The sequence below is a fragment of the Phyllobates terribilis genome, unplaced genomic scaffold (genome assembly GCF_046119375.1).
Source record: "Phyllobates terribilis strain yellow unplaced genomic scaffold, ASM4611937v1 Scaffold_9__5_contigs__length_417890890, whole genome shotgun sequence".
NCBI lineage: Eukaryota > Metazoa > Chordata > Amphibia > Anura > Dendrobatidae > Phyllobates > Phyllobates terribilis.
The window spans coordinates 104143913-104166097 of record NW_027362769.1 but is presented as its reverse complement, the minus strand read 5'-3'; the positions used below and the strand labels follow the sequence as shown (position 1 = coordinate 104166097).

Genomic DNA, 22185 nt, shown 5'->3' with positions numbered 1-22185 from the left:
TCACATATCAAGTTCCAAGTCTAACGAGCAGTGAAAAAAAAAAAATCTTGATATTTTTACCTCCGGTAACATATTAACTATGTTGGATAATGATTTTATCTAAGCCTAGAAAAAAAGGTGTACTTTTACAGTTAAAAGGATTCTGTCAGCGGGATTTCATACACCACACTATTTATATGAGCATGTAGCTCTTTCAAAAGAAAGTCCAGCAATACTTTACATTGGTACAAATCACAAAGGTCAATATAAATGCTTCCCAAGTTCACAATACTTCACACACAAGCTCAAGCTATATCGGCTCAGCTTTTAAAGGAAGATACATAAAACTGCGACTAAAAATTAAAATTTTATTTCAAATCTTAAAACCGACAGTAATAAAGGAAATTAAAAAGCAGAGGCCTTTGGGTTCCATCCAGCGAATATTTCATGTAATATTTACAAAGAACACAACTCGGTCACAGACCTGAATGAGGTTCCCAAATTAGCACAAGTATATTACAGAGCCCCATAAATTACTACATCAATTATAAAAAAGTGTACCAGCAAAGAGATCTCCAAAACAGAAAGAAGAAGAATAGCTCTTGCTACTATGCCCAAATTATGGACTGCTTAAAGATGCTGGATCTGATTGTCCCCCAAATAAATATGTAAAGTGCATGTGTAAAAGAAATCTCTTGTCTTATATAGGGACAATTAGATACACTGTGGTAAGCGATGAATTAATGAGGGCTATGCATGTATACTTACATGAAAAGGACTGCTTTGGAACCTGCCCCGACGACGCCGTTTCACAAGTGCTTCTTCCACGCCCCCCCTGGAAGCAGTCCATAATTTGGGCATAGTAGCAAGAGCTATTCTTCTTCTTTCTGTTTTGGAGATCTCTTTGCTGGTACACTTTTTTATAATTGATGTAGTAATTTATGGGGCTCTGTAATATACTTGTGCTAATTTGGGAACCTCATTCAGGTCTGTGACAGAGTTGTGTTCTTTGTAAATATTACATGAAATATTCGCTGGATGGAACCCAAAGGCCTCTGCTTTTTAATTTCCTTTATTACTGTCGGTTTTAAGATTTGAAATAAAATTTAATTTTTAGTCGCAGTTTTATGTATCTTCCTTAAAAGCTGAGCCGATATAGCTTGAGCTTGTGTGTGAAATACTTTACATTGCCAGTCTTTACAATGAAATCAGTGTTGGATCTCCTATGCAAAAGAGGCTGAAGATTTGGAACCTCTGTCACTACAGCTCTATTCCCTGCCCAGTGTCTCGTCCTCCTGCTTTACTGATTATGCTGCATGAATTCAGGCAAAGGAGTAGAGACAGTCAGTCAAGCAGGAGGAGGCGGCGCTGGGCAGGGAATAGAGCTGGAGTGACAGAGGCTTCAGATCTACAGCTTCATATGCTGATTTCTCAGTAATGGAGAAATGGACTGACTATATAAATGGTATTGCTTGACTTGTCTCTGAAAGAGCTACATCCACATACAAGTAGTAGCTTGGAAGGGGGGGGGGGGGGATCGTACTGACGCTGACAGATTCCCTTTAAGAGTATGAACACTTGACATGGGAAAATAATTTTCCACAGTGGTTACCCCAATTAAAAAAAAAAGTTGCACTATGGTTGAGGCTGCAATCTTCAGTCCTTAGACCATTTTTTCAGACCCTGATAAAATGTTTGTAGACGGCTTCAGTTTCAAATTTTTCTCATGTGGATGTGACCCTTGCAGTAAGACAGAGACCTAACATCCTTTTTTCCATCCCCATAGAGTACACCATGGGTGCTCTCATCTCTCCCTGTACACCGATACACATCATGCGTTATTCACCCCTTCTGACTGGTGTGCTCCTCTAGCTTTATTCTGATACGGTAACAACCGGCCCACCCTCGTTACCTACCCTCCCTGCAGACCTGACTGCTTTCTCCACTCTCTATTCTGCCATATGCATACTTTCCTCCCTCTCTGCTGTTATCTCTTCTAATAATAATAATTTTTATTTATATAGCGCCAACATATTCCGCAGCACTTTACAAATAATTATCACATATATCAGTTGAAGTTGTTCCCGGCATCAGTTGTTGGATCGGGCTGGTCCTGGACTATGCTTGTTGGATGCAGCATTTAGATAATAATAATAATCTTTATTTATATAGCGCAAACATATTCCACGGCACTTTACAATTCAGACAATTTACAGACATTATCGGCACTGTCCCCATTGGGGCTGACAATCTACATTCCCTATCAGTGTCTTTGGAGTGTGGGAGGAAACCGGAGAACCCGGAGGAAACACAGGGAGAACATACAAACTCCTTGCAGATGTTGTCCTTGGTGGGATTTGAACCCAGGACTCCAGCACCGCCGTGCTAACCACTGAGCCATCGTGCTGTCGTGCTGTAGATGTAGGTAAAACGTGAACCTAGTGTGAGACCTAATTCAGAAATATGATGATTTCCATGTACATGTTCGTGGACAGAACACAAAAAATCCAACATGTCCGATCGTTCACTGATCAGACACTAGTCGAAACAATCGTTTGTTTCACTGAAATGGCCAACAATTGTTGGCCATGCTTGAAATCAGCCATTTTGGCTGGCTTATGTGGATGAAGAAAAGAAAAAAAGAATAATCCATATTCGAAGCAATAGGGCAGCCAGCTATATAATGTTATTGGGATTTATTTATTTATTTTTTAAGACAATAAAAGACATTTGTTTAATGTTGTATTTTGGAAGGAAATGAACAATTAAAAAAAAAAAAAATTAGTGCAAGAGGTGTCCAAAGTCTTAGCCATAAAAAGTCAGAGGACGCCATTTCCCTAGGCTGATAGCTGCCAATTATTGAGATAAGCTCTTCAGTGTTCAAAGTCATTGTGGACAAAACACACAGTGTGAATAGGCTGTGCCCCGATCAGTAGAACAAGACCGTGTGCATTCCCATCTAGATTCCACAGGCGTAGATCTCATGACCGGTGACCACATACCAAGACATGTACGGCCCAAGAAGAAAAAGTGATTTTTTTTTTTAAACTCTGTTCACATTTCTACTAGTAATTTCCATCAAGACACTCAATCATTGACTTAAAAATGGCACAGCATGAATGACCGAAATGCAGCGGGCACATTTATATCTGGTATTTTTGGCTGAATGGACCCCATAGAAAAAAGAGAAGAATGTGAACCTGGATGTCAACATGAAGGAAGTAAACCTAGAACATAAAAAAAAGATTTATTCTACAAATACAAAATTAAATTAAAAAAAACAAAACAACTTGGTCTTAAGTCAAAATTCACTCCCCACAAAATCCACACACGATCATGCCAAGACCTTGCTTTATGTACAGAAACGGAATGGAGAGTAATGAAAAATTCTTTGAAATCCCCTCTACTAGCTGGAGTTCCTTGTCTCTCGCTGATGCAATTTTTCACAGAAAACAAGAAGTGGAATTTTGGGTAATTAGAAGAAACAGATGCCAGAAGAAACCACAGACTTTATGGGCAGCAACATGAGAAATCTACTTTCAAAACACAATCTAAGCAACATACGCAAATGAAATGAGATGCAGCTTCCCCGCAACATCCTAGAATTTTGGCATTGGGAATATACACGTGTGGGTGTATGCCCGACATCCATGGTGAGGCCTCTTACAGAAGGGAATGTAGCCGACCACTTCGCTTTACTGTTTAGACATCCGCTTCCTCAAATGACCACCTCCACAGACTGTCAAAATTCTTCTCCACCTCCTTCCTAAAAACCCAGAGAAGGCTGCAAACTTTACTGCAAGTGTTTAGAAACTTTCATGGCCGCATTACTGCATAATCACTAACAGGGTTCTCCGATGTCAAAAAGTTATTACCTATCCACAGGATAAAAATGCTGTGTTCTGAAAATCAAAGGGGGTTTCCAATAGTGGGATCTTCACTTATGGGCAGAATGGGCCACTTTTACCCCATTAGAATGAAGCAGTAGTGCGCATGCTCAACTGCCGCTCCACTCCCTATGGGGCTGCCGAGCGCTGCACTTGTCTTTTTCCGAAAGCCCCATAGAGAATGAAGTTCAACATTCTGACAATTGGGTAGATCTAACCGTAAAATTGAGACCCCACCCAATTAAAAAATGAGAAATCTTGCTGTTTTCACACTGGCCACTGGAGCCATTTTAGTCTAGCCTTCACCTACGTTAAGAAAAATCACACGTACATTAGCAGCAATAAACTGACTCTTGAATTAAAGCATCTAATTAGCGTGTGCAAAGGTCATTGTGAATTGAGGAGGGAGCTGTGAAATTTCCAGCATTATCAGCGGTGTATAGAAGTGCCACCCATCATTATAATCCTGCTTGGTATGATAAAGAAAACTGCTGAAGTGAAAACTCCTACTGAAAGGATGGAAAATTAGAGGCTAAAATAGCTCCAGTGGCCAGTGTGAAATTTGCAAGATTTCTCATAAACATAAATATATTACATATTATATTTATATATTACTAATGTATAGAAAAATTGAGTACTTAGGATAGAAGGTTGCTTTAAGGATGGGGTTGGATCAGTGGCGTAACTAGAGTCCGATGGGCCCCGGTGCCAGATGTGGACCACGGTCGCGACTTCTGCGACCCACGACGTTACGCCCCTGGGCTGGATGTAATATTCAAAAATCAGTAAAGTCCATTCCAAGGAAAACTTTTAGGATCGGGCTCTACCCTTACCACAAACAAATTATATAGAAAAGGATAAAAACCAGTTTCGCGGTCATGTGCTTTAGCCATTAGGTGGTCTCCATCCAGCATTATGATATTTTAATTCATTCTATGAAGGAAGTGGGGGGGGGGGGGGGACAAAAAAAAAAAATAAAGACACTGGATTTCTAGGGCAACACTTGTATTTAGCTACATGACTCCTTCCAGAACTGAACAAGGGGATGAAAATACATGAGATTAGCCTCGAACGTGACCGGATCGTCAATCTACCCAATATAAAGTTCCACCTACAAGCTTAAGTCGTCACGTACATCAGTAAACCTCCAGAGACGGGCTATGTTATGACAACCCAATAATTAAGTAATGAGCTCTTTGCACGCTGTGAACTCTGTTGTTGTTTTCACAAGCCTTGTTCATTATTAAGGAGCAGAGAGACATCACGCCAAAACCAGGACTACTTGTTGAAACAATCCATCTGTCATAAAGACGTGAGAAATCCTGAGTATGGCCTATAAAAAAAAGCTGAATAAAAGTACCAGCCTCACCTTTACCCAAGTGTGCACCCCTGAAGGGAATCTGTTTCTACATCATGCTGTTCTCTGATTAGGTGACAAAAACCCTGATTCCAGCGATGTGTCACTTATTGGGCTGCTTGCTGTAATTTTGATAAAATCCCTTGTTTTATCAGCAGCAGATTATCAGTAGAAGACTAGTAAACCTGCTGCCATGTAGTCCTCCATATTCATGAGCTCTGTATGACCCCGCCCTCACCACTGATTGGCAGCTTCCTGCCAATGCACACACAGCGCAGCCAATCAGTGGTGTGGGCGGGGTCATACAGAGCTCAGCATTTAGAGAACTGGTAGATCTGCAGCAGAGAAAACAGGGATTTTATTAAAATTACAGGAAACTGTCCAGTAAGTGACACATGACTGGAATCAGGGTCTCAGAATCTACACCATGCTGCTCTCAGATGGAGTAGCAAATAACTGATGACAGGTTCCCTTTAACAAATCACCACAATAAGAAAGTGTAAATCAAGTAATAAATGAAAGTCAATGAGACATTTATAGAATCCATTCTTGTGAGGTTTTGGTTCTCCTTGTGCAGATCCAGATAGTGTCGGAAAGTCGTCAAGTAAGAGTATGTAAAGTAGCTCTCCTCCGGAATGAAGAAAAAACTCAAGTTCTAGTTTTCTTCGTTCTAGAGGAAAGCTAATTTCTATACAAAAAAATTAAAGTACTACATGGTGTCCCCAAAAAACAAGATATGTGATGAAAAATACAGACCAGACCATAAAAAGTCTGTAAAACAAAGCCACTAAAATAAAAGGTTCACATAGTTTTACACATTAATAATGTCCGACCAACCACACGTGGCCACCTACCTCCCAACTAAAAGTAAGGACCAGCAAAGACTCATTCTCTGCATTCATGAGGGACCACCATGACAAGAGCTCCATCTTCTCGTATTGGAACTTCTAGAAATATTTACCGGAGAACTTGTAGTTTTGTAAGATCTAGAAGGAGCTTGCCAATAAGACTAGACAGGCAGAGATGCAGCAGCAGAGGAGGGGGGACACTGAGGAGCTGTCAATCTGGCCAAGTAGGCGAAGATTCAGTGTTCACTTTTAAATTATTCTTAGGCCTTATTCACACGTCAGTATTTGTCTTCCAAATCCAGGAGTGCAACTTACAGAGAAAAACTATAATTTAAATATGGACACCTGTTCTGTGTTTTGGAGACACTTCAGTATTTTTAAGGCAAAACCAAATCAAAACTACTGATGTATGAATGAGGCCCAACATGGATTTTCAAAGCAAGTAAACCAGCCTCAACAGGCGCTGCATATATGATAAAGGGTGCACTAGTCACAAGAGTATAAGCTTCACAAGAGCCGGCAGCTACACTAAGCCTATAACAAGGTTAGGCTCTGTAGCCCCCTGGACTATGTATGGCAGATAACAGCTGATGACCTCTCCGGTATGTGGAGTAAACAACGTCATTGAAGAACATTACCATTAATAAAGTAAGCAACTTCAAAAAGGCATCAGCTACAACTCAACAGATGTTTTACATCTGCCTGTACTTCAACAGAAGGCCTGGCATTGTAAGCAGATCCAAGCATGTGGACATAGCTGCCTAGTAACCGCCAATATACAGTGTCAGCGCGGAATTAATAAACACTCTCTACATTAGCACTTAGCCATATGCTCTGCAAAATATTCGCCATATGCATGCATTCAGGTAGAGGTGAGGCGAAAATACTGAGCATGGCACATGCAGTTCTGTCCTTTGTTAACAACACAATTCACTATCAGTGTAAAAAAAAAAAAATATAGGAACATAATATCTGATGACTTCTAATGGAAAGACAAAGAAGTCACCTGATAAATGGAATGACCGACTAAAAATTAAGAGATTAGTGTTGTATAAAGTGCCATATAAGATTTAGGGGAACGCACTGTCGGATCTGATTCACACTACTTGTTATTGTGCATAAACATTTGACTAGAGGCCTGGTTTACACAACCATCTCTACCATCACCGGGTAATAAGTACCAATTAGAATTGATCAAATGTTTTAAAACAAACTTGTCAGGTTCAAATTTTTACAACAATATATATATTTACAGTGAATAAATTAGCTGCAGGTCCAATTGCCCTGAAAAGATGTGCAACAATTAGAACATTTCATTTTATTTTTTTTTCCTAAATTAAAATGAGTCAAAAAATTTAACCCCTAGTCATTTGTGATCATGTAGAGCGTTCTGTGAAGAACACAGACTCAAACTGACGGTGTCGCTGTCAGAGGTAAAAATCATTAACAGCATTCTAGAATGCCCTCCGCATCTTCCCAACCAATATGTTCGTCAGAGGCAAACTGCAGCCTGCATTTGCTAGTACTATTACCCGGATGGTGGATGGTAGTGGCAGTGTTGAGTCTGCTGCTAACTGCTTCCCAATTCATAGCCATGGTTTGTTTTTGCTTTTCTTTAATTTTACACTAAGCCGTCCATTGGAATTCACACTTTCTTTTAGCATACATTTTGCAAAGAACTTCTGAAAGGCAGGGCAGGTGCAAATCAAACTGAACATTATTCCAGTTCCAATATTTCCTAAAATTTGACAAGAGTTCAATTTGATCATCTCTAGTGCCAACACTTCATGGTTCTCTCATCTTGCCTACTTGAGTTGACATGACCATGAATACCACAGTTGCAGGGTTTTTAGGCCCGCACAGGTTCACATGCCTGATGAGGGAGGGGGAAGGGTTCATACTGACCCAATGCTCCCATAGTTCACAGGCCCCCATGGACTGAAGACCCTTTTGGTATATTAACATGTGGCAGTAGTATGTGACAGTATAGCCATACATCATGAAGTACCAGTGCATGGGTAAACTAGTCAGTCAGAATCATTGTGTCCCTATACAATATGCCCAAGATTGTCAGTAGGATAAGAAAAAATAAATAAATAAATGTGACCGTCGCTTGCGCCATCATTCTGGTACCATTGCAACGGTACAATGGCACAGCGATATGAATACGGCTGGGGCCAGACGTCAATATTGGCTGTAGCGCGAGTCATACCGCCAAAAATCGCACAGTGATGCAAGTGAAAGATACTGCCCCCATGACAAGCGTTACACCGCAATGTAGCAGCTACATAGAGATATTTTTGACTGCGCTTTGAGTCGCAGCCAAAATTGCAGTGTAGCCCCAAGCCTAAACCAGAGAATTGCGTTCAATTCCTGGCAATGCACCGTATGAACATTTACATTAAAGTGTCCTCACGTGTATAAGAAACTGGCAGGAAGCTGGCGTGCCCTGGCACTGCGCATACCGGCTGCTCATGAAATAGAAAATTACATTTGAAGTTCTATCCAGGCAGGGACGGAGTGGAGGAAACAAATTATCTGTGCAAATCTGTAATTACAATATTTGTTTAACATGCAGAATATCTCATCTTAAAGATATGATCTGTATTCAAAACGTGAGAGTGGAAAGTTTATCGTAATGACAGTCACCACATGTCTCCGAAGTATTCTCATTCTATAGCATGAATTTTAAAGGTCTTCTAGCCGAGAGCCATCCACTTCTGATGTCACGCACAGTGTGGGAAAGACTAAGCGCAACACAAAGGGATGAGGGGAGGGTAGCCCAAACACTAGGGAAAGGAGGAGTGGAGACCCCTAGGTAGATCTAATATCACCCTACCTGTCCTACCGTCCCTATATAGGTTTCGCACCTATCGCTGAACAGGAAACCTAATCCCTGTATATCCCTAGAGCTAGGCCCTAGATAGGGAGGGGGGGGGGTGAGCAATGGTTAGTCCCCACTATAAACTAAAGACAACAAGGGAGACAAACAAAGGGAGGGGGACTTAGCTTGCGCAGACACCAGAGAGATAACACCAAACGTCTTCCAAGGGCACCAGAGAGGAAGCTAGCTGACTGCTATTGCTCCAAGACTTCACCAGGGAAAATGAGAATATCACCGGCAACTCCCTGAAGCAGACAGAGTTTATAAACACCCAGACCAGGGTGTGTCAATCAGAACAGGAGAGAGGTTGCCGCTAGGTCCAAAAGTAAGAAGGATTAAGAAGGCGTCTGCAATGCCAAACGCAGTGACCTTCTGTAGCCAGATCTAGAGCGTCTGTCTGTTACATCTGACACATCCGTGACATCTGACTTCCCCATAAACACTCAATTTGGTCTCAGTGGATTATCCAGGTTACTTCACTTGGGGGATAGGCAACTCTTAGAAAAGGCAGCCCAACTTTTACGATCCTTATATCTCCCAACTGGAAACCTCAAGGACTGTCGAGAAGCAATAGTAAGATTTTTGCTACATCCAGTTAAACTGGTGGGCTCTACAGTCTAAGGCTACATCCGTGTGACCCGTCCTAGTGCAGTTTTTTTTCCCGGACCACAAACTGACCCATAGAGTTTCATGAATTAATACACATATCCACCTTAAAAACAGATTCATGGGTCTGGTGCATGTGACTCAGATAATATCCTATTCTCATCAGATTTCTCAGATCAGACTTGGCCAGTAAAGTCTATGGAGATCTGTAGAAAAAACGGATGAAACATTGAAGACAGACTTTGTGCTTCAGAGTTCCATCCATGTTTCTCTGATCCATTGGTAAGTGTCAATGTATAAAGAAAAGTTCAGACAGCCTACCTGCTTCAGTTTTAAAAAACGGATGCAAAATTTATGACAGATAAAAAAAAATGAGATACATTTTTCACAGATCTAAAAAGTCACATGGATGTGTGAATGTAGCCCAAGTCTACTGGTTGCCCAAGAGTAAGAACATTACTACACAAGCCCAATGTTCACACCTCCATGAAACCTCAGTTGTTTGGATGGAATAGGCATCTATAGACTTTCAATGTCCTACCTCCGTATGAGGAGGATTTTGTTCCACAACTCCTATGCCAAACCCGACCAGAGCAATTACGGCCTTACTGTCCCCTCCTGGCAGCAAGTCACCAAAGCTTTATATACAAGGAGCCATGTGGTGGCCCATTTCCCAGGAGCAGTCACATTTTACTCGTGACAAGGTAAATGGTATCAGCAGTACTACAGGGTTATCGATTTACAGCTTGGCCCCATTAATAGCTTGAGTTGCATGTTGCAGCTTTCTATTATCCCCATGGAAGTCTTATTAAAAGTCTACATTTCCATTCACCGAACCCAAGAACAACATCTCAACAATCGACACCAAGCGTAAACTCACAGAAGAAAAAGTGTCCTAATTGCCGTTTACAATGTAGATGGTCAAGTATGGAGGGTTTAAAATAAGGAACCGAGATGATGACTGCATAGGTTACCCGGTTAGACGGAAGGGGATTTTCATGACGCCACTGAGCAAAATCCTTTCTATTCCCTTTTTTTTTTTTATGGATTTCACAATTGTAACCAAATAATAGCTACATTACATGAATAAAACTTCCGGATAACAGAAGGTTTTAAGGTTACTGTAAAACGAAGGGATAAAGCAGAGGACAACAAAGTGCAATGACCACGGACTGCACATGGACCTCTAGGCATTACCACAAGCCATTGTACCATTCCTTATAATACCCAGGTCCTGCAGCAATTCCTCCAGTTGTCACATGTGCCTCATAGTATTAGTTCATGGGACTTGAACCAAATAGGACAATTATAGATGCCAATTGCAAGAAGACTAGAGCTGATTAAAAGTCACTTATAACCTCCCCGAGATGTTTCGCCATGACTGGCTTCATCAGGGGACTGAGGCTAGACACAATGCAATGACCATGGACTGTATATGGACCTCTAGCATTACCACAAGCCATTGTACCATTCCTTATAATACCCGGTCCTGCTCTGGTTTTACGGCAAGTCCTCCAGTTGTCACGTGTGCCTCATAGTATTAGTTCATTGGACTTGAACCAAACAGAACTTTGTCTGCAGAGCCTGAAAACACCACCCGGCTCAATCAATAAGTATATATGTGAAAGTATCCACTCCGACTTGTATCTTATGTCACGTATTTCTAGTTAGTCATCGACCATGAATTCCTTGTGATATATGAACTTTATGACAAAGTAATTGAACATTGCTAATAAAGCAAACAGGAAAGATCTGATCACCTACCCAGAGATGATAAAACGTAAGTTTAAGGACAGCCAAACCCACTAATTTTGCAGAACTGACCAACCATCTAAATGTATACAGGTTTGTAACGAGTCTGGAAAAAGCAGCAATCAGGAGAAAGTTCGGTGGGCATGTTGGATTTGAACATGCCTGATCCTTAGGTTTCACACCTAGGTGACTGGCTTCTTCTCTCCCCACTGGGAGCACGCAGGTCTAAATAGGGAGTCCGGGGACTAACAGCGGTCAGCTAATTTAGTCTTTGGCCTGGGACTAATGAAGGCCTGACCTTCCATCAGATTCACACCGGCTGTGAGATTGTGGCGAGGCATCTTTTACTCTGAAACACTGCGGCATTCTAGAGTAAATGTACTTTGAAAAGTCAGCCAGGGACTGTGCGGCTGACTAGTAAGGGCCGGTTCCCGGCTGGCCTCCCCTTGCCCTGTTGACTGACAGACAGTCTTCTCTGTACACCGTAAGAGAGGGAGTGACCTGTCAGTCATCGGGAGCGGGAAGAAGCCATCAGAGACTGCCTTTCACCGCTGCATCTCAGTGTAAAACATACCTGGTTGAAGTCGCACAGTCGGTGTCTCATTCATGCAGCATGAACCCGATAACACGTTCCCTTTAACTCCATCTTCCAAGACCACCCCATTTATTCAGGGTTGAATTACACGTACAAGTTTAAGCCCAGTCAGGCGAACGTCATCTAACTGATCGTCTGAAAACCAATTTTATCAAAGAGGCTTATGTCACATAACCATAGTACATAGCAGACCTGGCTTGGTTGCACAAATCTTGCCTCCACCCTGTCCTATCTACCCTAGTCTCATCACTCTGCACCTTATATCCATGCTGGCTGAGTGCAGGTCCATGCAGCTTAAACATGAATTTCCTCTGCCAAGAACATGGGGCAGTCCTCTGGGCACTATTATATATATTATTTTTAACCAGAACCACCTGTACTCTTGCTTATATGTGGTGGTTTTGAAGCTCACCCCATTCTGAAGGCCAAAGAGTTACAGATCCTGTCAAGGACACCGGAAACTTATTTCTACGATAACGCAAAAGTTAGTAAAAAACAGGGGTGCAAGTATGGTTCCTTGAATTTAAGATAAAGCATTAAAAAGAGAGGCAAAAACATCAGAGTGCTGACGCAGCCATCACATGTATGCTCGCTTCTCCTGACCGTGAATGTGTTTTGAATCCTGAGACGAGAGTCAGACACCTTTGCCATACGAGAAAGGGGTCATTTGCAAATATGGAAGCTCCATATCAGTGTTTCCCAATCTCCAGTCCTCACGGCCCCCAACACGTCATGTTTTCAGGATTTCCTTACCAGGTGGTGGAAGTATTATTAAAGCATCAGAAAGTGCCATAGGTTCTCTCACCAAGCATGATGTGTTGGGGGCCGCGAGGACTGGAGTTTGGGAAACACTGCTCTCTACGCTTCATTACATATTTATGGCTCTGTTCACACTTTGTGGCTGTGTTACATTTTTTTTTGTTGCAATTTCAGTAGAACTACAAAAACTTTGCGAATCTACCACTATTACATAAATAATAATAAAAAAGCACGACTGGAACGTGTGAATGCAGCCTATGGCTATGTGCACACAGTCTTGAGAGGAAACTGATCACAACCTCAGTTTTTGAGGAGGATTTGAAGAGTTTACTCTCAGTTTCTTCTCCGAAAAGAGTGCGAGTGTGTGTGAGAGTGAGAGTGTGAGTGAGAGTGTGAGCGTGTCCAATAGTAGTTTCCTATGTTGTATCAATTAGATCTACCAGATCAGATCTGACAAGTCAGATTGCTTGTTTATGTCAATTATTTTATGTCCTTAGATCAGATCAATGGCCATCCAGAGAAGCCTTGTAGAATGTAAGCTTGCGAGCAGGGACCTCACTCCTGATGTAACTGTTAAACTGTCTCACCTTGTATTGAATTTATTGTCTGTACATGTCCCCGCTTAATTGTAAAGTGCTGCGGAATATGTTGGCGCTATATAAATAAAAATTATTATTATTATAATCGTTTGCAGAATATGGATGAAGTTTTATGAAATCACGATACAAATGTGAATACAGACAGTCTTCTGTATGGAAACTGTTCTAAGAACTTTGGTTCTTCCTCCAGAAAAGCTCAAGGTGTCTCTGCTCGATCTATGAACATGTGCAGTATTGTGCAATCATCCTGTAACGTTACATTATGTGGCTGCTGCTAAATCCAGATGTAGTCGGAAAAGAAAATAGAAGGCCGCCCTTGGCAGAGGGAGTGGAGGGGAAGTGCTGCTTGCGCAAGAGCCTTAGCAGTCCCAACAACTCCCTGCTGTACAGAGCTCACGCACAGGAACAGGGATCCTTCAAGGGGACTGCAGACGTCCAACTAGCATTGACACCGCTTTCCTAGATAGAAAACTACCCAACATTATTAGTGTGATCACCGGTAACTAGAGAGGTTCTATAGACACCCGGATAGCAAGTCATATGATCCCAGAGGCGCAGAACCCAAACATGACAGTGATAGCTAGAAGATCATTCATGCATCAGATTATTACAATAAAACATTGGAATAGAGATGTATTTAAAGGATTAGGTGATCACTTACTGATCAGTGGGTGTCCTACCACTGGGACCTGCACCGATCAGCAGAATGGGGAGTATTTATCCCTTTTATCTAATGGGGCGGCTGGTCAGATTCCCGGCAGCAGCACCATTCATTCTCTATAGAGCTGCATAGATCAGCAGCCCCCTAGAGTATGAGTGCATAGATCAGCAGCCCCCTAGAGTATGAGTGCATAGATCAGCAGCCCCCTAGAGAATGAATGGAGAACAGGTGGAGATGGCCCACTGAGGATCCAATCCAATGGGGATAACAGCGCCCTCTTCTGCCTATCAGTGCAAGTCCCAACCAAACAGTTATCCATAGGCTAGTTGATAAGTGATAACTTTTTTTTTTTTTCCTCCACTAAACAACTCCTTTGAAATCTATTGATCATTTGAAAGGTGAAGATCAACAGAAAACAATTGCAGTTTGGAGAGGCTGTACACTATTAATGGTTCCAGGGGAGTGGAAAAAAAAAATACACAAAAAAAAAAATAAAGAAACCACAACAAATGGATACTTGCCTCCGAGACTGGAACCACCACGCTGTACTCAGTCTCCCTCATTGGTCTTCTAGCATCAACATACAGTGGGGGTGCCATGTGAGAGCTGCAGGCAATCAGATGAAGCATTTGCATCCTGCCCAAACAGGCGCCGTCCACTCAGACGGAATGTGAACGCTGTGGCTGCTAACTGGCAGCAGCGCTCACATGACCTCCTGGATTTTAATGTCAATAGGCCGGTAGGGGAGGCAGAAAAGAATTGCCTATCTGGGAAATTAGTTAATTCTCTACTTTTTTTTTTTTTTTTACAACTCCCTAGGCTTGTGAAGATACTTTGGCAAGCCCTGTTCACATGCTACAGAAAATTTTGCACACTGAAGTGAAGATAAATCTTCAGCAATAAGCAGCAGACAATTGTGGCGTCCCTGTGGGTTCAGTCGCCACAGAGGTACTGCATCTCACCCAGTGGTGCGGTATCTCACTCTCAGGTAAGGATAGAGTGCTGCCCGGGACCCTAACACATGCATTCATTACACCACACTTCAGAGGGCAGGGTGCGATTGCTCCTACGGGAGAGCGCAGTCCCTGGTCCCTGGCTGGAGTGGGGGGAACCTAGTGAGGGGTAACCATGTAGTGGGTGTGGGTGGAGGACGTAGATCAGGGGAGCACTTCAGTAGCTGTATAAAATGGGGAGCCATCTTGAGTAACTAGAGTCAGACAAGTCAGCCAGTGAGAGGAGGAAAGTGGGGGGAGCAGAGGCTCTGCAGGAGCTCTGCTCCAGAGGCATGCCTAGCCAGTGAGGCCCAAGTCTGAAGAGAGAGAGAAGGAGAGAGGAGCAGGAAGGAAGGCTCCAGGAGGAACGAAGGGATCCTAGGGGTACGGGCAGTGCTGGAGGCCACCCATACGACCGAATCTGCCAGGCGGTGGAGGATCAAGCCGCAGAGGGGACCGGCCCCTTAACTAGTGGAGAACTACAAGGCTCCGCTAGAAACCGGAGGCTGCTGTACTTGCAAGGAGCAGTGGCCAAATCCGCAATTACATCGCCGAGAAGGTGGCCACAGAGGGTCCAGGGGGACTGCAGGTCGCCACACAAGACCCGAGGCTACCGGATTGGGACACTGATTGCGAGGAGCAGGGCAGGAGGGTGAGAGCCAGCACAGGAAGACGACTGAGGAAGGCACACAAAAAGGGGTCCTGTTAAGTGCTCTGGAATTATCTGGGGGATTGCTGAACCCCTGCTTGGTGAACGCAGCGCGACGTGGGAGGATGTACCTGTACAGTGCAACCTGAAGGACTTAAGAACTGTGAGTAAACTTGGAAGACTGCACCCCACTGTCTCTGTGATTATTGCCTGTGCCGTCACCCCCTGCACTACAACGCCCAGCACAACCTACAACATATACACTGCCCTGGAGCTAAGCTCTACCTGTGGAGAGCCACACCATCCCTGCTGCAGTAACATCAGCTCCAGAGGACCTGCTCCGCAGCGGCGGCTCCCTTAGCCGCATACCACAGGTGGAATCATGAACTTTGTACATAAATCCCCTGTAAATAAATCCCCTTTTATTGACCGCCCTGGGTCACGGACCAGGTCACCGCCACTGTGACATCCCCCAGCATTTACCGGCCCGGCACCGGGTACCCCACGGCCCAGGGGGCGCGTCATACTCACTGCACCTACTACTGGAGTCTGATTCTCTGATTAGTCACCCCAGCGCCTATTCAATCAGTCCATGAAAAAAAAAAAAAAAAAAAAAACTGACAGATCACAGACTTAAAACTGAGTCAAGCATAATATAAAGGTCGTTCATTTTTCACTGACGACGTTCACATAAATAAAGCCGTAGTTGAGATGACATATGCGCTGAATTCTGGTCACTTTCCAGCAGTGGCACTAGCCAAGGGTAGATGCTGCACTTTTCCTCTGCCTCGGTGATAACTGATAATTTTCCCTTAAAAATGACAAAGAAAATACATAAATAAGCTAGATCCTATAGTTATGTACTAATACATCAGCTCCATAGCGAATGTGGTTACCCCAAGGTAGAGGCTGATCAGGGTCTGTGCAATAGCCAGGGACAATGTGGGGCATGCAGAGAAAGGTTCTATGAAAATAACTTTTCATCATAGTCCAACACAAATATCTGCAACTTCCTAATAACATTGATTGGTCTCCATTATTAAAGCTTTCTGTTTGCAGTCAGCGAACAAACTTTCTGCCTCACATTATGGGGACATTTAAAAACATACACAAGAAAAACCCCACAAAGTCAATATGGAGCCATGCACATCAGAGTGGAAGCAATCCCCCCAGGAAAATACAAGGTGTGATATACAGGCGTCTCCCAAATATTATGAAACTACAATCCCAGCAGATGGGGTTGCAGCCTCACAGAAGCCACAGGTTGTAAACTCTCCGTATTATATCAGTGCACCTTCCTGCACAGGTGTAGATCCCTGGAGGGGTTCCTCATGCAGCTCCGAGAGGTTGCGTGACAGCAGTAACAATGGGTGTGACCGTTGAGGTCTCCTCTGTTTAGGAACTATTGTGTTTATACATTATGATCTCCACTGATTTTATTCCCTCTTTACCTAATCACTATGGAAATTCATTCAAACCAAGTCTTATCCACGTTCAGCCACCAGCTCAAATGGCTTTCTTGTGCTGCGATTATGTAAATCCCATGCTGTGTGCAGTGTACACACAGAGTCTTTCCATTTTCATGGATTGTTTTTTCCATGTCACTTCTTATAAGTTAAGCCATTTTGCAGAAGTCGGGACACCATGCAGTTTTATTCTAGCAGTCAGAGGGGCCCCATAAAGACAGATTGTGGAACAGCTATGGGGCCCCACAAGGTGACGATCAATCCCATATAGGTGGCTCTGCTGCAGCCATCAGGGAAGAGACAAGGGTCCGGATTTGTGTGGCCAACTAAACCATGTTGCGTGTAACTTTTCCATTAGAGAAGGAGGGGTAAGACCAAAACTTTACCGAACTCTCTGAGACCATAGATTGTAGTTTGTACGTCATATAACAGACGGACTGCCAATATCCGGTATCGGAGAAAACAAGAATCCATCAGGTCACAGATTTACCCGCAACGATCAGCAGCGCCAGAGATTCCTGCAGTCACTTATCCCCCCATCACTACTGAATTCACAGGCGATTGGCTGAGCTGAACGTTCGTGAGAAATCCAGGAACCATAGCTTTGTCTAAACATTAAGGACTGGGCCGTCAGGACAACCTCTGTCCATATGTTGTCTGTGGACCCCCATTAGTTAAGGTGGGTGGTCTTGATATTAAATATTCTCTGGCTCAGGAGGACTTATAGCATGGTATACAGTGACCTTTACAAGGGCTCTGGCTTCCATCCCTGGCAGAAGTCAACAGCAATATGTGTTAGGTTATTGATGGGCTGTGTTAGTTGGACAATCTCTTTAAGGGATTGTCCATAGTTGTTTTTTTTTTTTTTTTTTTTTTAAAAGGATCCTAATAGTAGCAACTGTAATAAAATAGAAAATAATCATAATTCAACATTTAACTAGCCCACCACTCCAGGGGAAATCAAAAGCAGCTGCAGCCGCCGCTCCCTCTATACTTTGCGGCAGCAATGATTTGCTGTATATCCATGATGTGACCGGTGCAGAAAATCACAGGCCTCATAGGTCTCGTCATACATGTGAATGGCTGCAGTGGTCATATGTACACCATGCAACTGCTGCAAAAAAAGAAAACAAAGACTCCCGGGGACTACTTTAGTCCATTCCTGTAATATTGGGGGATTTAAAATGAGTATTATGGTTGTTTCTAATTTTAAATACTATTCTTTTTTTAATCTTTGTCAACCCCTTTAAGGCTGGATTCACAGAAGCATATCAAAAGGTCTGTATATGGACCACAATGCCAGGTCTCACTGCGGGTTTCCCAACCGCACATACACACATGGGGGTTGTCAGCTCAGGTCGGGAGACCCGCAGCCAGACCAGATATGGCGGCTCGTACACCGTGAAATCCGCTGATGTGGACCCGGCCTTAGGCAGTCTGATGACTATGCGTCCGCTCCGGCTCATAATAATACATAGAAAATACTACAATAAAGTTATTTCACTGGTAGCACAACTGTCCTTCAAACAACCTTCAGACTGGCGACTGCTACAAATATTAACATGTAGAAGTTCTCATCCACTCCTCCCTACAGAGACGTTTGTAACAACAGGAAAAAGGATGATAATGGAGGAAGACTTTCTTAAAGGAATAGAGCTCCCTCCACCCCCAACCGACAAAAACATGAGTACATATTTGTGCTATAGTTCTTATCTAATTTTCACCCAATAGGAAAGCACAATATCAACCAATATGGCCTCCATCACGCCACCAAGCTTTCCCAGACTCCAGAATTTTTAGCATCTTAGGCCTCACTCTCAGATGTCCATTATTTTTGCTTCCGTTTTTGGTCCATGTGTCAGTTTGTACCCTCAGGGTGGCATCTGTTTATATCATAGGAGAATGAAATTTCTAATTATTTATATATATATATATATATATATATATATATATATATATATATATATATATATATATATATATATATATATATATATATATATATATATATATATATATTTTTTTAGTACTCAGGTGACACTGACAGCATCCATGTGGCTTCCATTAGGAGAGTTCAATCCATGATTGGGAGCAACAACAAACATTTCTGTGTTGTTTTTTTCACAGGCACTGAGACTGCAGGAAAAAACGGACATGTGTGAACAGCCCCATAGACTACAATGGTTGCAAGTTCTGTCAATGGGACCTCAACAAAAGTTTTTTTTCTTGTTTAAAGAGGAAAGAAACTTTGTTTATATTTTGCATATTTCAATCAAAATATTTATAAACAAGCGGAGGCGCAATACATAACCCACAGCAGACAGTACATGACCCATACATGTCATCAGGTCGTCCTAGCAGGACACTGTACCTTACTCCTGACAGATCCCCTTGAAACCCCCTTGGTGACTGTGCACATTCAGTCTCTAGGAGAAAATATGTAAACTCCAACCATAGAGCCCCAGTATGGAGGAGACTGAGGTTCAGGGATCACTGGGAGCCAGGACCGAGAAAACATTAACCCCATCCACAACTGGTTGGTCACCCCCCCCCCACCCCCAAAAAAAACAAAAACTAAATGGTTACATAACTGCAATGTTTTGCTACATTACAGGTTAAATATCCACAATTCTCTGGACATTGCAGCAATTTCATACAAAATAATTTGACCAATCAGGTTGCGTTAGATGTGTAAGGAGACAATATGGTGGCGTAAACATTTCTCCGCTGCTTGTCATTGTCCAATCTGATCACGGCCAAATCTTTTGTATTTCGGGCACCTTATAAGATCGCCCAGCAGCATAAGGTTCTGCAGCATCTGAAGTCAAAAGAAAATCCAACTTCTGGCCGGCCGGTGACACCTCACATTCTTTCACCACCAGCACGAGACGTCTTTACTATTTCTAGAAACTTTTTCTCATTCCTCCGGCGGCGAAAGCAGAGGAAGTGGCGATGTCACTCTCCTCCGACATCAACTCAAATCCTAGCTCATAAAGTATGTGAACCCCTCCCCCTTGATCAGCAGATCTAATCACATCCCCCCTCCTTTATTGTGTCAGTGGATCACTGGGGATAATCCGCAGACGTCGCCGATTCTTGGAAGGATTTCATAATATCCCTTTTTTCTTTTTTTTTTTTTACTTTGGTGCAAATAATGATGATAAATAACTCTTCACGCTTCTCTGGGGTGATAAACATTCTCCACTGTCACTTTTATGTGATGAATAGTTTTTATTTTCCTTTTTACCTGTGTCCAAATGATTTAAAAAAAAAACTTTTTGTTTTGGCAGATCAGATCCGATCAATATCGCATCGCATCGTAAGGAGCTGTTATATAATCGTGCTGGCAGCTCCCCTCCCCCCACAAGGTGACATGTCGGCGCCGCCCCCGGGGTCCGCTCACCTGCTGTGACTGCTTAGAGGGGGGTAACGCTATTTCCATCATGGTGGTCCCTGGCCCCGGCCGGGTATGTCCGCTGTGAAGTTGTCGCAGTATGTCCTGGTGTGTCGCGCCTCCCCCTCGTTACTCTTCCCGGACCGGAGACTCTCACTCTGTTCTCAGGACCGTCCTAAACGATATGACGGGAAAGTCTGGGGCAACACGGCCAAAGTCGTCTGTCAAGCCCTCTCCGCCAATCAGTGCGCAGAATCCCTCTACTCTCCGCCCACTGGTGATGACGCAAATCATCATGATACGGTGGGCGGAGTCACTGAGCGCTCACCACCTTTAGGCCACGCCCTCTCTCTTAACCCTGTGACTGCTGGCTGGAATCGCACACTTCTATTTTTATGCCTGGAAAGTTCAGATTCTTATGTAACGTTGCGATTATTGCGGATGTAACAGTCTGAATCGGGATTAATACAGAGATTGGTGGAAGTGTCGCCACTTTTAAAAAGTAACTTTATAAAATGAAGAAAATATAGTAAAAGAAGGTAGGCAGAGGTCCCAGTCAAATGTATTGTCAAAGAACAGCGCCAAATCTATTGTCAAAGAACAGCGCCAAATCTGTGCACAGGTTGTGTGTGGTATTGCAGCTCAGCCCCATTCCATAATTGCCTACTATAGAATCAATATTTGGCTGTAGATTTTAGTAAATTTGTTGTACAGAAAGTCAGTTTTTAATAGATATGTAAATGAGGGGACGTTGTTGCCCCCTTGTCGCGCCCCAGAGCTCACTGCACTATTTTGTCTCCTCAATTGCCATCCTCCGCCCCTCTCCTTACAGTGATTGGCAGCAGTCACATCAGAGCTCTGCCTGATCTACAGCTGGGTCCAGAAATATTTGGACAGTGACCGAATCTCCGTGATTTCAGCTCTGAAGGTCACTAATTTTTTTTTAACTTAAAATGAAACAACTGAGATGCAATTGAAGTGGAGACTTTCAGGTTTAATTAAAAGGGTTAAACAAAAATATCCTGTGAAACATTTAGGAATTGCAACCGTTTTTCTACAAAGCCTCCTCATTCCATGGGGCTCAAAAGTAATTGGACAAATTAACTTTCCCATAAATAAAATGCTCATTTTTAATACTTTGTAGAGGATCGTTTGCAGGCAATGACGGCCTGAAGTCTGGAAACCATGGACGTCACCAAAGGCTGGGTGTCCTCCTTTGTGATGCTTTGCCGGCCTTTACTGAATTGTAAAGCGCTGTGGAATATGTTGGCACTATATAAATAAAAAAATTATTATTATTATGACTTCGGTTGTTCCTTGTTTGTGGGTCTTTCGGCCTTACGGTTTGTCTCCAGCCTGTGAAATGCTGCTCGATGCGGCTGAGATCTGGTGATGACTCGGCCATTGCAGAATATTTCACTCCTTTGCTTTCGCAGGATATTTTGGGTAATTGTCTATCTGTCCTGCGAGCGCCGTCCAATCAACCTTGCTGCATTTGGTTGAATATGAGTAGAAAGTATGGCCCTGTACACACAGGATTCATCCTGCTGCTTCTGTCTTCAGTCACATTATCAATAAACTCTAGTGACCCCGTACCGTTGGAAGCCATGCATGCCCGGCCATCACACCGCCTCCACCATGTGTTACACAGGATGTGCTGTGCTGAGGATCATGAGCCGTTCCAAGCCTTCTCCATACTGTCTTCCTCCCATCATTCTGGTACAGGTTGATCTTAGTTTTGCTTTTCCAGAACTTGG

General features: G+C 43.1%; 1 protein-coding gene across 2 annotated transcripts in view; it reads right to left on the bottom strand.

Annotated features, from left to right (window-relative positions):
• The window catches only part of NFE2L2 (NFE2 like bZIP transcription factor 2), a 29202-nt gene extending 8555 nt beyond the window's left edge, over window positions 1-20647 (bottom strand). The window contains exon 1 of one of the 2 annotated variants that reach the window (XM_073646881.1): window positions 20438-20647. In XM_073646881.1, coding sequence (XP_073502982.1) covers window positions 20438-20479 — 42 coding nt within the window. In that variant the 5' untranslated portion in view covers window positions 20480-20647. The remainder of the gene's footprint in view (window positions 1-20437) is intronic. The other variant, XM_073646880.1, reaches the window with a different exon arrangement.
• Window positions 20648-22185: the final 1538 nt, after the last annotated feature.